General features: G+C 48.8%; 1 protein-coding gene across 1 annotated transcript in view; it reads left to right on the top strand.

Moving 5' to 3' along the window:
• Nucleotides 1-15,934, top strand: part of SGPL1 (sphingosine-1-phosphate lyase 1) — a 416,168-nt gene that overhangs the window by 88,679 nt on the left and 311,555 nt on the right. The window contains exon 2 of the mRNA XM_085607136.1: nucleotides 15,456-15,621. Coding sequence (XP_085463262.1) covers nucleotides 15,456-15,621 — 166 coding nt within the window. The remainder of the gene's footprint in view (nucleotides 1-15,455; nucleotides 15,622-15,934) is intronic.

Here is a 15,934-nt window from a genome sequence, read left to right as displayed (position 1 = left end):
TTGCCTCTTAGGTTAAGCCTGACTGCTCTGTGCCAGAGGGTGAGCACAAGTTAATTTAGGTTGTGTATCTGACTTACCCTGACTAAGATTGTGGCTCCTGCTTGGACAGGGTTTATACTCTGCCAACCAGAAACATCAATTTCTAACACTTACTTTCTATCTTGGTGGTCTGTAGCCTGGTTCCTTTCTCAAAGAAGCATTTGCAATGCAATAGGTCTGGCATTACTGATAGATTGAGGTATTGGCATTGCAAATAATAATGCAACGCAAATAGCTCATATGTTTAGTAACGCCAGACCTAGTGCATTGCAAATGCTTGCGTAGTGAGCCAGGAGCCAGCATTGCATTTCTCAGTGCAGTACTGCAAGCTGGTCTAGAGGTACTTAATGAGCAAGGCAACCACACTGCGTGTCTAGGTGCAGTACCACAAGCTGCTCCTAGAAGTCCCTAGTGACCAAGGCACCAGCACTGCATGTCTGGGTGCAGTACCGCAAGCTGCTCCTAGAGGTCCGTAGAAAAGGCAGTTTTGAGAAGTTGCTGCTGCTCATTAAAAAGTAGTATTAGTAGAATTATGTAATTCGTAATTTCACTGCAAGGCTTTGATAAGTGGGCCAGGAGTTTTGAGTTGTGCAAGACAGCTTTTGTTTAAATCATTTCAACACCCTCTGAGCGACGCATGCCCATCTTTACCCAAGGAAAACTGAAACGGAGATGTCGATTACATTTAGCTAAAGCCTCTAACGTTTTTAACGAGACCTATTTCATTGAAAAGAAGCAACCGCGATTGTCCCAGGCTGCTTTAAAAGTGAAAATGCGCATGGCGCAAAGGAAAGCATGTCGTGCCTACAGCAGGAGAAAGGCATTAAATAAAATAGTGCTTCCAGATTAAAGAAGACGTACCATTTAACAACAGAAGTAAATGGGCCAGTCCTCATGGGAGGTTACAAATGAAGACAAGGCGGTACCAAGGAGGGACTAACAAGCTTATTTAGGAATCAGAAGCCAGCATTTACGAAGGACAATGACACAAGCCAATGACAAATATGGGTGCAGAGTGGGCAGGGCTTCCAGGGCATACTCCAATATAGCATGCCTTGCAGAGCAAGCAGCGCATGCGCCCTGCCATAGGCTCGACCTAAAAAGACTTTTCAGTCAGTCCAGGGGCTTGATTGAAGATTAAGATTTGCATAGCATTCCTGAATCCTTTGTAACTTGAGCAGCCCCTGTATGGTTTGGCCAGGTTAACCTTTCTTATTTATTGTTCACTTATTTTCCTCTTTGTCCCCTACCAGACAGCACAGCTTCCTGGTTGCAAAAGACATATTGTGGGCTTACCAAGAATACAGAGGGGCTTGCAACCTGTCCATTGCTTGCCATTGTTTGGCTTTTTATTGTTGCTCTCATTTGAATGCTTCGTATTAGATGGCTTACCTTGTGGCTGCCCCTCCGCTGGAGCGTCACCGGTTTAGTAGTGTGCCACCACTGGTCACTTTTAGGAAACTGTCTTCTTTTGTCTTAAGCACTCCTTGAGAGTGCAGATGTTTTCCAACTGCCTTTTTAGTGTGCTTCTCTTCTCCCATTCGTGCTCCATGTTTCTCTCTCTCTGTCCGGTGTGCTTCTCTGTTACACCATCCCCATAATGGGCCTCCCCCTGCATTGCTTTCATGCCCATGTGCTTCTCCCTCTCCTTCTCCCTCCCCCATTCCCTCTCTCCCCCATTCCCTCTTTCCCCCATTCCCTCTCTCTCTCTCCCTCCCCCATTCCATCTCTCTCTCTCTCTCCCCCATTCCATCTCTCTCTCTCCCCCCATTCCATCTCTCTCTCCCCCCCCCCCATTCCATCTCCCTCTCTCTCCCATTCCCTCTGTTGCTTCCTCCAACTCCCATACCAATTTTGCTTCCATCACCCAGCCCCCATTTTGCTTTAGCGCCCACTGCTCATGTGTTACTTCACCCCTTGGTCCCATGAATTGCCCCATGGTCCGCATAAAAAAAAAAAAACGCCTTTGTGCATTATTCTTTTTATTTACTGATCAACTCAGATTGGTAATTAAAAAGGAAAAAGTCTCCTGCATCATTGTGTATGGGCACACATGTGATGCGCACGCCTACAGAATGACGCAGCGGCCTCCCAATAGGCTTTTATTTTTAATCCTTCAGCCATGCTGCATAGAATCGGAGGTGCTGTACATCATCACTAAGGCCGATTGGCAAAGCCAGTAGATCAGAAAGGCAAGTCCTAATGGCTTTGCTAGTGTTTTTGTATTTTTCAATCCAGTACCATCTTTGAAAATTGCGTAATGTGTAAATATTTCACCACATTATGGGTTACTTGTATTTCCAGTCATGTGCCCACCCTCTCCTACCCTACGTTATTTCTTGTTCTACTGTATTCTTAGTCTTCTTAGTTACTGTGTCCAATGTGCCCACTTATATTAAAGGGAATCATTTGGTCGGAATAAGTGCATCTCTGCTTTCGTGCAGCTGAATATCCAGACTGATTGATCACGCCACAGGCAAAATAGCAGTTTGGATGCATGTTTTTGTGCAGTGACATGGCAAGGGGAACCTGATAGACTCATCCTTTGCAATTGTTCCCACACCAGAGTGAAAATAGAAACATGAGAGAGGGGTGCTGATGCTTCACTGCTCTTACACCTGCATGGGTAGAAAATGGCATACCAACATTTATTGGTTATTAAGGAGCACCAAATTTATTGTGGTGTGGCAGGCACACAAACAGTTTTGCTTTTATCTCTTAAGGCTCTTCTACTGCCTGCATTCTGATCTGCTGTTATTACTGTGTTTTTCTGTTGTCTTGCCCGTGTCCCTGATTGTCACCAGCACTGTTCCTTCACCCTTGTGCCCCCATTTTGCCTTCTGTGACCCCCGCCAGCTCCCCCCTTTGTGTTTCCCGCCGCTGTGTCCCCTGCGGCCCCGCCCCCTGCTTCCCATTCGCTGCCCCGCTCCCGCTTCCCAGCTGCTCCTCCCTCCCACATCCCCTCATATGGAGGACGCGCAGCAACTGCACCGCTGGCGCGCCTAAGGCAAGCCCGTCTGCGCCCGTCCGCGCCTGGACTGCGCCCAGCGCCAGGACCTCTGACCCCCGCGAACGCCATGACACCCGCCTCTGCTACGACTCCAGCACCCTCCACGCACTCAACGCTAGACGATCACGCACCTGCTGCCTGGCCGCCCCGAAACGCACCCATGGACCCTTCTCCTGCCGGAACTGCAGCTACACCAGCATCCAGCCCGCCAACCCACCTACCGACGAACCCAACTTCCTCAGATGCATCTGGCTCAACACCCGCTCTGCCCGCAAACACGCTGTCGAACTCTGGGACCTACTCGACACCAACGCCCCAGACGTTGCCTTCCTGACGGAGACCTGGCTGAACCCCTCCTCGGCACCCAACATCGCCATAGTCATCCCGGAAGACCACAAGATCACCTGCAAGGACCGCACCAACGGAGTAGGAGGAGGAATTGCCATCGTCCACAGAAACACTCTCAAAATCTCGACAGACACCGACGACACCGCCGAACACCTGCACTTCCAGATCCACACCGACCCCCAACACCACCCTCAGCAGTACCCTCGTCTACAGACCCCCCGGACCCTGACCGCAGTTCAGCGACTCCATCGCCGACTTCATCAGCACACACGCCCTCGCCTCCACGGACTACATCATCCTCGGGGACCTGAACTTCCACCTCGAGAACAACAACGACTTCAACTCTTCCACCCTGATCGACAACCTCAGACTCGGACAACTCCTCACAACACCCACCCACTCCGCCCACCACACGCTTGACCCCATTTTCTCAGCAAGCTCCCACGTCTTCTTCAACCGCTCCACCGAACTCCACTGGACCGACCACCTCTGCATCCACTTTAACTTCCGGAAACCCACCACACACCACCGCACCCAGCAGATGCCTCACCGCCGCTGGAGCAAGGTCACCGAGGACCAGCTAACCACCGCCCTCGCCCAGAGCCCACCCACAGACCCGACTGACCCCGACGCCTCAAACAATGGATCGACGACTGCGCCATCACCCCTGCCCCGCTCAAGAAGCCCTCCAACACCCACACCAGCAAGAGAGCCGGCTGTTTCACCAATGACCTCCAGGCCTCCAAGCGTACCCGCCGAAAACTAAAAAAACGAAGAAAAAAAATTGGATACGTGAACGAACACCGGAAAGCTACACAGCTCACAAGAACGCCACCCGCAGACACCACCACCTCATCAGATCCGCCAAAAGGACCTCCTTCATAGACCACCTAGACAACAACGCACACAACAGCAAAGGGCTCTTCAACATCGTGAAGGAACTCTCCAACCCCAGCTCCAACACCAAAGACATCCCACCATCACAAGACCTGTGCGACTCGCTGGCCACCTTCTTCCATCGCAAGATCGAAGACCTCCACGACCGCTTCGACGCTATCACCACCCCGGCAACCGCTGAGACCCCTGCTCCCACGACCACCACCCGCACCAACCGCCTGCTCACCTGGACCAACATCAACGACGACGACACCATCAAGATCATGAACACCATCCACTCTGGATCCCCGGAAGACCCCTACCCACACCACATCTTCAACAAAGCCAGCAGCACCATCGCACCCCATCTCTGGAAAACCATCAACATCTCCTTCAAGACAGCGACCTTCCCGGAGAGCTGGAAGCACGCAGAGATCAGTTCCCTACTCAAGAAACCCAAGGCGGACCCCAAGAACCGCAAGAACTTCCGACCCATCTCCCTGCTCCCGTTCCCGGCGAAGGTCATCGAAAAGGCCGTCAACAAACAACTTACCAGCTTCCGCGAGGAGAACAGCATCCTGGACCCGTCCCAGTCCGGGTTCCACAGCAACCACAGCACCGAAACTGCCCTCATCGCCGCCACCGACGACATCAGGACCCTGCTGGACAACGGAGAAACCGCGGCCCTCATCCTCCTGGACCTGTCAGCCGCCTTCGACACGGTCTGCCACCGCACTCTACGAACTCTCTTCCACGACGTCGGAATCCAAGAGGAGGCCCTGGACTGGACCACCTCCTTCCTCTCCGGCAGAACACAGAGCGTCCGCCTACCCCCCCCCCCCCCCCCCTTCCGCGTGCCCCAAGGCTCATCCCTTAGCCCAACGCTGTTCAACGTCTACATGGCACTGCTCGCCCACGTTGCACGATGGCACGACCTCCACATCCTATGCCGACGACACCCAGCTGATCCTCTCCCTCACCAAAGACCCCCACACCGCCACAACCAACCTCCACGAAGGAAGGAAGGCTGTCACCGACTGGACGAGAAACAGCCAACTGAAGCTGAATTTGGACAAGACGGAGGTCCTCATCCTCTGACCCACCCCCTCGGCCTGGGACGACTCCTGGTGGCCAACTGCACTAGGAGCTCCCCCTACACCCACCAACCACGCACGCAACCTAGGGGTCATCCTCACCTCCACCCTCGTCTGCAGTAGACTGAACTACGGCAACGCGCTCTACGCAGGAGCCCCGGCCAAATTCCTGAAACGGCTCTAACGCATTCAGAACGCCTCCGCACGCCAGATCCTCGACATCTCTCGCCGCAGCCACATCACACCCCACTTAAGAGACCTGCACTGGCTCCCCATCAACAAGAGGATAACCTTCAAACTCCTCACCCACGCACACAAGGCACTCCACAACACCGGGCCAGCGTACCTCAACAGCCGACTCAGCCTCTACACCCCCACCCGCCAGCTCTGCTCCGCAGACTGCGCCCTCGTCCTCCGCATCCGAAGAGTGACTGCCAGCGGCAAATCATTCTCCCACCTCGCCTCCAAGACATGGAACACCCTCCCCATCCGCCTGCGGCAGACCGAAGACCTCCTAACCTTCAGGAGACTCCTCAAGACCTGGCTCTTCCAACAGTTGCACCGTCCCCCCTCCCCCCCCCCCCCCCCCCCCCCCCCCCAGCACCTTGAGACCCTCACGGGTATGTAGTGCGCTTTATAAATGCTATGATTGATTGATTGATATGTGTGGCTTGCCTCAATATAGCGCCTGCGGCTACAAATGTGCAGTTTACTGCGTTTCCTCAGGCACGACCCCTGTAATGTGTAAACTCTTGAAATTGGCTTGCTAAAAGTGTACAGTTGGTGTTGGTACAGGCTTAGCAAACATTTGTGTGCATTTGCACAGTCCTTTGTCCAGTCTGACCTTGGAAATGAAGTTAAGAACAGATGCTGAAATTGGCAATCTAATTGATGCTGCTCTCTTCTTTGTTTCTGTTAGTGACGTTGAAGTCTAAAGTACTGTGGAAACCTAATGATGTCTGAAGTTACAAATACAATTACAGTCCTCTACACCAGCATGCATGTCAGTCAGAGACACATTTACATCCAATAACACTTAGTGATCAGGATGTTTCCTGAATATTTAAGAATGGTTCACACACTAGCAGAAAACCCTCAAATAATGCCTGAGGAAAATATCGTTTCTGGATCAAAGAAAGCTAACTATGTGGACCACCTACTATCCAACCAGGAAGTGAGTCACTAAGAGGATAGTCTTGGTAACCTTTCATGAACTTTGCTTTCCAATTACCAAAAAGCATGTTTTTGAAAAATGTTTTACCAAGGGGGTGTTTACATAGGTGCAGTGTATAATGTTGTGGCCAAGTGCATTTCATATATACAACAGTAAATGCACACCTCATAGCCGCTGCTTTTGAAAATGTTTGTTGGGGTGTGGAGTTAAATGGGGACCTAAATCGGTGTTCTGTAAACCACTACTCTTCTAAGGATTCATTCAACCCACCACTGTCAGAGATTAGAAGGTGTAGTTCCTGAACCATTGTCTTTCGAGTGTTGTCCACTTTGAGTTCATACAGTTTGTTTCCTTCTAGTTGTGATTGAGATTATAGTTTATTAAATAAAAGTGGTCTACATGAAATTATTTTAGTGCATTATTAGAAAGTGAGGAATTTAATCTTTGTTAGTAATGTGGAATTTTAAGTTCTCCTCAGTATCTCGTCTAGAAACGAACTCTTTAGTATGAGATCTGTCTTAAAACAACCTTCCCGCTTGCCTTGAATTCAAAAAGGTTAAATAGTTGCAGATTGTTAATAATGGAACTTTGCACATTTTTAAGTAATGCGTGATTGCGCCCTATTTTAAAGAGAATTTTTTACAGTTTGTGAGAGCACTCAGACTCTGCTGAAAAGGTAAGGGATTTTTAGAATGTAAGGGCAGTGTATCATGCATTACATGTTCCGAGTTCAATGCTAACGCAAAGGTTTTTTTAAAACGCACCTCATTTACCTTCTTTGATTTGTGTATAATTTTTGGGATATCCTGCAGGTTTTCCTTTCCCTTCATATTAGTAGCCGCTTTCAAAATCTGCAGAAATAACTGCATAATATGGTTTTGAATAGTTCTTCAAAGTTATGCCTGAGATTTGTATAAATGATTGTTCTGCCCATGCTTTTCATAAATTTAGGAGAAACTTGTCAAACACCTAAGCCTTGAACTTTGGTACAGGTGAAAGTGTTCCTTTCATCAATCTTTATTGGACAGATAACACTTAGCACTCTTCAGCTGAGTTATCATTGTGTTCTCTTATCATTGTTGAGGCATACCACTGCGGACTAAAGTCCAGTACCAACACAGCATCTGTGCTATAATACCATTTTGTTTGCATACATATTTCCTTTTTGTGCAGAATCTGTATAGTCCTCAATTACTTGGGACCCTTTAAGCTGCTGACCATGGTGGTCAACCTTGTATTGCCTCAGGAATGATTCAACCCGGATGTAGTTTCAAATGGGCAACCTCACGTATCTTCCAGGTGTTCGTAGTTGTGGGGTTCATAGGTGCATTTAGGGGAGTTGATGCTGGCTTTCCCTTAAGAAATTACATTGACCGCTCTGTCCATTTATTTGTTTTCATTAAACGTAATGCTTGCAGCTATTATCTGTGTCCAGCGCTGGCATAACCCTTCATAAACATTATTCAGAACTTCATGAACATTAATACGTATGTCTTTTAGGTTACCTGCAAAATACCTTTCCAATACTATTAGAACGGGCTTTGCAAGATTGAGGAAAAGTGCTGCCGCTAGAGGACAGCACCAACCATGTACTACTTATTCTTCCTGTTCTTCTTTCGATTAAGTCGTTGGGGAGGAATCTCATTCCTTCCCACTTAAATGCGTAAAAGGCTTCACTGAGTCATTGCACAGGCCCCTGCAGAAACACACTTTTCTCTGAGAAGAGAAACTTGATTCAAGCCTGATTGGCTGACATTTTGAAATATTAGGAATTCATTTGCTGTGATTATGCGTTGGTTCTCTGCCACCTGTCTAACTTTGTGAATATCAGATGACGCTGCCTTGCAGCTCCTTGGACTTCTTTTCCTGGACTTGAAGCTCTTGCAGAACTGTAGTGGGACAGTGAAGCTGCATGCTTCCCACCGCCTCGTTAGTGGCTAAGCCAAGTCCCAGCTAAAGCTTTGCTTGTCTGCCCCGCTGCTGCGCTTGCTTAGCTTGGAAGTCCCCAACCAGTCCAATGAGTCTAGCTTTGCCAAAGATAGCGCCCCTCACAATGAGACAGAAGTGGGCTGCTGAGAATTCATCCTAACTGGACACAGATGTTTATGAACATCTACTGATCCCCTGGTACTCTGCACCATTAACCCCTTCGGTGCCGCGCCCTTTCCCCCTCCTGTGCCGGGCGTTTCACACGCGGGTGGGGTTCATGACGAGATACTCTCGTCATGGGCACAGCGCGACCGTGCTCCATGACGAGACTATCTCGTCATGGGCACAGAAGAGGTTAATGAAGACAGGCAATCTAGAGATTGACACTGCATGAGTAGTTGGTGGTGTCTCATTCTGACACGCATTACCCTGTCTGCACCACCTTTGTTTGTTCGTTTATGTAATTGATTCCTCCTTTTGACCTGCCTTGCTTGGTGGTCCTACATGAACAAATGACGGACAGGATGCTGAATAAGTCATATATTCACCACCAATCAGGCGATCTGGGTTAAATCCATTGTTCTTTTGCTCACCATCCCACCCAGTTCAAATCCAGCCATATGCAAATCAGTCTTGACCCTGCTCCTCATGGGAACAGTCCAGTCCAAACTGCCAAGCCAGGTCCTCTCTGGACCGGAAACCAGCACCATGGGACCGGCCTCGGGGTATTACCCCATATCAGCCAGGCTAGTTTGAATCCAGTGGACCACTGAGCAAGGGACCCACTTCTGGGCATACCCATCCCACTTAGGGAGAAAAGTGCTACGCAAACAAATGACAGACAGACTGCTGAATAAATCCTACATTCACCCCCGGCAAGAGATCTGGGTTAACTCAATTCTTTTGCTTACCATGCCACCCAAGTTTAGACCCAGCCTTATGCAAAGCAACCTTGACCCTACTCCTCATGGGAACGGTCCAGCCCGAACTGCCAAGCCAGGTCCTCTCTGGACTGGAAGCAAGCATCCTGGGACCGGTTTCTGTGTATCACCCCTCCTCAGCCAGGCTAGCTTGACTCCAGTGGCATAGAGAGCATGGGACCAACGTCTTTAGATTTCATCAGCCACACTTGAGATCGCCAGATTGGTGTTATCAGGACTACCTTCGTTCTTTGCCTGCGCACCTGAGCCGCTGCTCTAGTGATCATCACGAAAGGGGAAAATGCATGTCCTATCTCCTGGCTACAATAGTGGAGAAACGCCGCCGAAGCTGTTGCTTGGTGATCCCACCTTCAGCTGTAGAAGCGTGGTAGCTGGTAATCGAAGCAGGATACTAACAGGTCGATCAAGACCCCATGTCAACTGCCGATCCTGAAAGACCTGATGGTCCAGCTTCCAAGCACTCTAGTCCCAAAAATGTCTGAAGTGCCAGTCTGCCACCTGATTGGCTTGGCCCGGGAGGAATTTTGCAGTTACTGAGAAATAGTTCTCCAGACAGAATTTCCAGAAGCTCTTTGCCAGGTCCACCAGTGCTCGTGACCTGATACCTCCCAGATGGTAGATCTATCTCACCGCTGAGACATTGTCCATCTTTCAGAGGACGCACAAATTAATTCAATATTTGGTCCAGCACTAGACAGGGAAGGTGGACCAGAAGTTCAAGACAATTTGTGTGTAAATTCTGCTCTTGTAACCAGCTTCCTCCTGCGGAGAAGTCCCCACAGCAAGCGCCCCAGCCTAGTTTGCTGGCTTCGGGTCTGATTACTAAGTCGGAAATGCAACTGAAAGTTGCTCCCAGTTTCAAGCCTCCATATGGGCAAGCAACCAGGCGACTTCGTCTCTCTACTCGTCCGTTAATGGCATGGCATCGATTAAGAATACACAGCTGGACGAGGGTAGGTTGGCCGCTAGACACGCATGCCAACATCCAACAACCAACCTTCGGTACGACAGTGAGCGTCTGTTCGTCTAATATGACTGGGACTCTCTCTCCCCCATTACTTGGTTCCCCTTTTCGTTCCCCCTAAAAGTATACTGCATAACAGTGTGATCTATCTAGGGTATGGTATTATCTACATGCACTTATTTCCCACCCCTACTCGAGTAGATTAGCAATTTGGTCCTGACGAAAAGCCATGATCTTTATGACAGTAATAGGCATGAAACATGTTGACCTTCTATTTATTTAAAAAAACACCTAGTGTTAGGGTGGATCATTCAATCCATCTGTTGCTAGACTTTACGTTTTTAATCATAACAAAGGAAGTCCAGTCTTTTGGGTTCTTTTAGTTATTTTTACTGCACATTTCTTTGACAAATCTACCCACATTTCTCTCACACCACACATCACACCTCACCCTTCACATCGGTAAAAACAATGAACTCCGGAAAAGGGCTCCCCTGCGGGGCCTGTTGGGCATTGCAGCGCCAGCCCAACGAGGAGCTGCCCGATGGTGAAGCATGGCACCCCTCAGGTGTGTGAGGGCCCTTGCACCTAAGGGAGCATATCCCTCTACCTGCCCACGGGCAGCCTTTTGATCTTCTCTTGACAGGAACTGCATACCCTTTGTCGGCACAGTATCTCTGGGGGCACATATGCTGCACCTTTATCTGCCCCTGTCCCTCCTCTCTCGGTTTACCTGATTGAGACTACATCATGCCTTTTCGCAAGTGTTCTGCATTGAGACGCTGAAGGAGCTCGGTGGGGGAGCGGACCCGGAAAGATAGCCTGGATGGAGGAGGATAGGAGTTCTGCTAAGCAGGTAATCCGTCTGAGCGACGTGTGTTTTTGCTAAGGTTTGCCTCCGCTCGTACCTTATCTTTGTCATCTTCTAAGAAGGAAAGATCAGAGTAGAAGAAGTGGAATCCACCTCAAAACCCAAGAAACCCACTTGTTCAGAAGAGATAAAGGGGAGGGACTTACCCTCGTTTATGACAACACCCAGTCCCTGAAGCAGACTGACCGCAGACTGAAGTTGTGCCACAAGCTGCCTGGGGCATTTGGCCATGAGGAGCATGTCCTCTAAAGGCACAATCGGGCATACACAGTGTGCCCTGAGAAACACTATGTCCTGTTTTAGGACCTTTGTGAAGCACCGCAGTGCTGACGACAGGCCGAACGGGAGAGAGGTGAACTCTAATATCTGTGAGCGCCACCTGATCTGCAGGAAACATTGATGAGGGGGAAACATTGGTATGGACAGGTACGTTTCTTTGAGGTGCAGGCGTGCCATCCGATCCGAGGTCAGCTGCACGTCCTTGAGAAGATGAATCCCCTCCATTTTGAAGTGGTAGTAAACCATCCACTTGTTGAAGTCTCTCAGGTTGATAACTTGCCTTCGTCCCCCGTCGGTCTTGTCGACCAGAAGGAGGATGCTCAGGAAACAATAAGGGTGGTCCCTTGACTGACATATTGCCCTCTTCCGAAAAAGGGCTGACAAGTTGTCGACTATCAAGGCTGCATCTCGATTGGAGAAACAAATGAGAATCCTGTTAAGGGTCGCTGCAACATTCTATTTGAAAACCTTGTACAGTTTGTAAGACACATTCATCCGAGGTGAGGAAGGCCCACACCGGGAGAAAACCTGCCAAACGGCCCCCATCTGTATTTGTGCTAATGAAACCACACTCTCGATTGGGAGCGTTGGTGTGACGTCTGTAACCACTTCGGCCCTGGAACTGTTGGCCTCTGCTTGGATGGAAGGTGTTGAAGCACACATTGCCTTGATACTGTCCGCCCCAGAGCCTTATCCCTTTTGGGGAGGAGGATAGGAGCCTGGCCGGTTGTGCAGCCCTTACCACGACCAGCTGCTTGGAAAACACTCTTTAAATATTTGACTGGGCCTTATCAAGTGACGTGAAGGTCGCTACAAATTTTCCTTGTTCCTTCACAAAGGGGTCTCCAAAGAAGCCACCCTTGGTGACATCACCCGTTTTGGAAGAAGCTAGATCCCCCAACTTGAGATCAATGGAGCGGCGCTACTCCATTGAAAGGGTACAATTAGCTTCTCGCATGAAGTTTATCGCCTGTTTTACCCTCTTGGACAGGATGTCAGGGAAAAATAGCAGACATGGACACCTTCTCCTCCTCCCCATGTCCTGTATTTTGGTTGATGGGGCCTATGGCGTAAAAGGAGTTTGTCCTGGCATGAATGCCACCCTTTTATTGCCTTTTTTGGGGTCCTTGATAAATTTCGTCAAAAAGGTGACCATCTTCTGATGTATATCTGGGGTCACCGCCACCTTCTCCTCCAAAGAAGGGTGGGGGCACTCGGCCCGAAGGCAGTTGTGGGCCTCTTTTTCCAAAGACTTACATAGATGATCCACTACCTGTCTCGCTCTCATGTCCCCTGGAACCGATTCAGCTGACCTGGGATGGATAATATCATCCGGGTCTAACATACTATCGTCAGCCTCCGGTAGTGGAGTTGTGTCTGAAGATGGACGCCAAGATCTGGAGGAGCCAGCCTTGTCACCTGGAGAACCCCAATTATCTTGCCGAATTACCTTAAATGACCGAGGGAAAGACATTGCTGTCTTGGGGAGGGTTTTGGTCTGGGAATGCCTGTTTGTTACCCTCAAATGCTTCATGATACACCCATTGAAGACATTTCCTCTTCGGGGGAGGGGCTCCTGGATTGAGGTCGGACTGTGGGGGAGAAGTCACTGGGGCAGGGCCCTGCCGTGGTGCCATTTTCACGTACTCTTGCACGATATTCTCTTGAGGTGCTGCTCCATGGGGACCATGAGATTGTTAACTGCCCTATAAAGTGAGGTGTCTACAGCTGCCTAGAAATTGTCGGCCCAATTAAAGAACGAGAGGGATAATTCTCTTCCTCATATGTAGCCTGGTCCATTGGGACAAGAGGCAGCTTAGAACGCTTTGCACTCCATCTGGGCACTTGCACAGGAGAGAGGAACACTTGCAGTCTCAGCCCAGGTTCTGGAGAAGGGCTCTTTGCACTATTGGGGCCGGGGGTGTTCCAGCAAGATTTATGGCCTGAGGCACACTGCTGAAGGTTTGGTACCCTGGGACTCAGGCACCCCAACAAGTTATTTTTTTTATCAGGGGTAATGCTGTCTGGGATCTGTGTCCACAATCCAGTGCTATAAGGGCCTCACCAGTAGATAATTACTAACCCTGGGCGTAGTTCGCGAAGTAGCACTACGCGAAGCTACGCAAAGTGCACTTCGCACTACGCGAGCTACGTGTAGCACTTCGCGAACTGCGTAGTACCCTGTTCGCACTGTGCAAGATGTCGTTTTCAATGATTGCACAGTGCGGACAAGCAACCGGCACTGTGCAGTCATTGAAAACGGCATCTTGCACAGTGCGAGCTGTAGTTTTCTGCCGCTCGAATAGATTTTTACTCGAGCGGCAGCTTTCTCAACGTGGACTGGTAGTTTCTCATCGCGAGCGGTCGCGAGCATACGCGACCACTCGCAATGAGAAACCTGACCTCCTCGCGTTGAGAATCTCGCCGGGAGGTTTATTTTCCACGCTCGCGATCGCCAACTTGATGTTGCTGTTCGCGAACGAGGAAAAAGTCTCGCCAGGATGTCATTTTGCTTGCGGTCGGCAACTTGAAGTTGAGGACCGCGAGCAAGCAAAAAATGACCGCTGCACTACGCAACACTACGCTATGCGTGTTTGCACTGTGCTATGTGCAATTTGTGTAGTGCGAAGTAGCGCAAACTTCGCAAACTACGAGAGCGTAGCGTAGTGCTTTGCCCAGGCTTAATAATTACCCTACAGGGCGTAAGGGGAGCTCAGGGGCTTCAAAGTACAGATCCCAGATTGGGCGTTCAAAACCAGTGAAATTTGGGGCATGCAGACCTAGCAAAGAACCAGGCGTCATCCTGAACAGCAGAGGGACGGCTTGGGCGTGCATAAGGCTCCTGCGGCACGCGTCTAACTCATGAGATGAGAGGGACATGTGGCATGGAGCCTCCGAGGCACGCTGACTGACGGTGCCCTTACGTGGGCTTACTGCTGCTCCTCAATTAAACGCAATGGGCAGATCGCGTAAGACGTGCAGAAACATGTTCTTGCTACCGTAGGAAATCTGTGAATAAACACAAAGTCAATCATGATAATACAAAAGCAAACATTTTAAACAACGAAGAGGGAAACGAGAAAGGCAACTTAAAAGTCTGCAGCACAGCGAAGAAAAAAGGCAGCCAAACGGTGACAAAGAACTCTGTGGATGCATGGCTGTAGTCATGAAGAAAGGACTAATAAGTGATGTGTTTCTCTTTTCCCTGGTGTTCATGTGATGAGTAGTTTAAATGTTGCAAAATGGCTGCTGTTTTTCCTGTATACTTAGTAAAGTATAGGAAAAAAAGTGTGATCTGAGCCTCTGGTCCTAACATAGAATCCTGGATTTATTATTCCAATCTAAGCCCTTTCTTCACTTACTTCCAGCCAAGTTGTTGGATTATACATTAATTGAAGTATTTCGTTGAACGCTGAAATCTCACCTACAGACTATCAAATGATCATAATTATTGCATGACCTCATGCGCCACTACCTAATTTTCTTCTCTGTATTGCTGCGCCTTATCATGAATTGTACATTCTATAAGAATGCAATTTACTCTATGTATGTGTTCTCACTGTTTGATTTCCCAGCTGACCAGACATCTGCTTGCCTTTTATGTGTGCTCTTCGAAATTGATGATGTAAGGCATCATGTCACCTTGTGGGTGAAAGGATTTGTTTGTTCTTACATACTGTGTTGAAGTCGACATCCATTCTGACAATGTCCTACTAAGATAATGTTCGGGGTTCATAAATCCACTCTATCCACTATCCTTGACTATTTTTAATGAAGGCATTCAGGGTTGAAGGAAAACATTGCGCTAGTGTCTGGCAGATAAAATGGGTAAATCACAACTATACCCTGGTCTGTATTTGTTCTGGAAGTGTAACTGTTTAGCTGGCCATTGAGTTTTCATTTGTTCAATGTGACTTATTGTTTTTACAGGAAATCTTCATTTTTTATAAAGATGTCGCCTTAACGTACCTGCAGGAGGCCAGGCATTTTGTGAACGAAAAGTGCAAAGATGCTGAGCCCTGGCAGCTAATCGGATCAACCCTCGTTGTTACCCTGCTGGCAGTGTGGCTTCATGGGTTCCTGTTTCAAGATGAGAGTAAGTGTTCCAATGTGCCATTTGGGTTGAGCTACTTACCACACTCTGAAAGGATCAGGATGCCAATGTGATATGGAAAGCCCACTTAATCACTTAAGTATTGTACTGTTTTAAGTAGTGCTCTGGACTAGCATTAAGCTTCTTTATCATAACTACTACTATACTAACCATGTAAAAGAACGTCAGAGTCTTGGGTCTAAAACATTGCAGTGGTGTGTGTCAGGATAGTTTAATCAGATGGGCATTTATTTATTTGTATTTTTTGTTATAGTGCTACAAGAATCAAAAAAGGCAAAAGTGTGCTGTAGATTAA

Source organism: Triturus cristatus, chromosome 1_2 (assembly GCF_964204655.1).
Source record: "Triturus cristatus chromosome 1_2, aTriCri1.1, whole genome shotgun sequence".
Taxonomy (NCBI): domain Eukaryota; kingdom Metazoa; phylum Chordata; class Amphibia; order Caudata; family Salamandridae; genus Triturus; species Triturus cristatus.
Note: the sequence above shows the minus strand (reverse complement) of the source record. Positions and strands in the feature narration are given on the sequence as shown.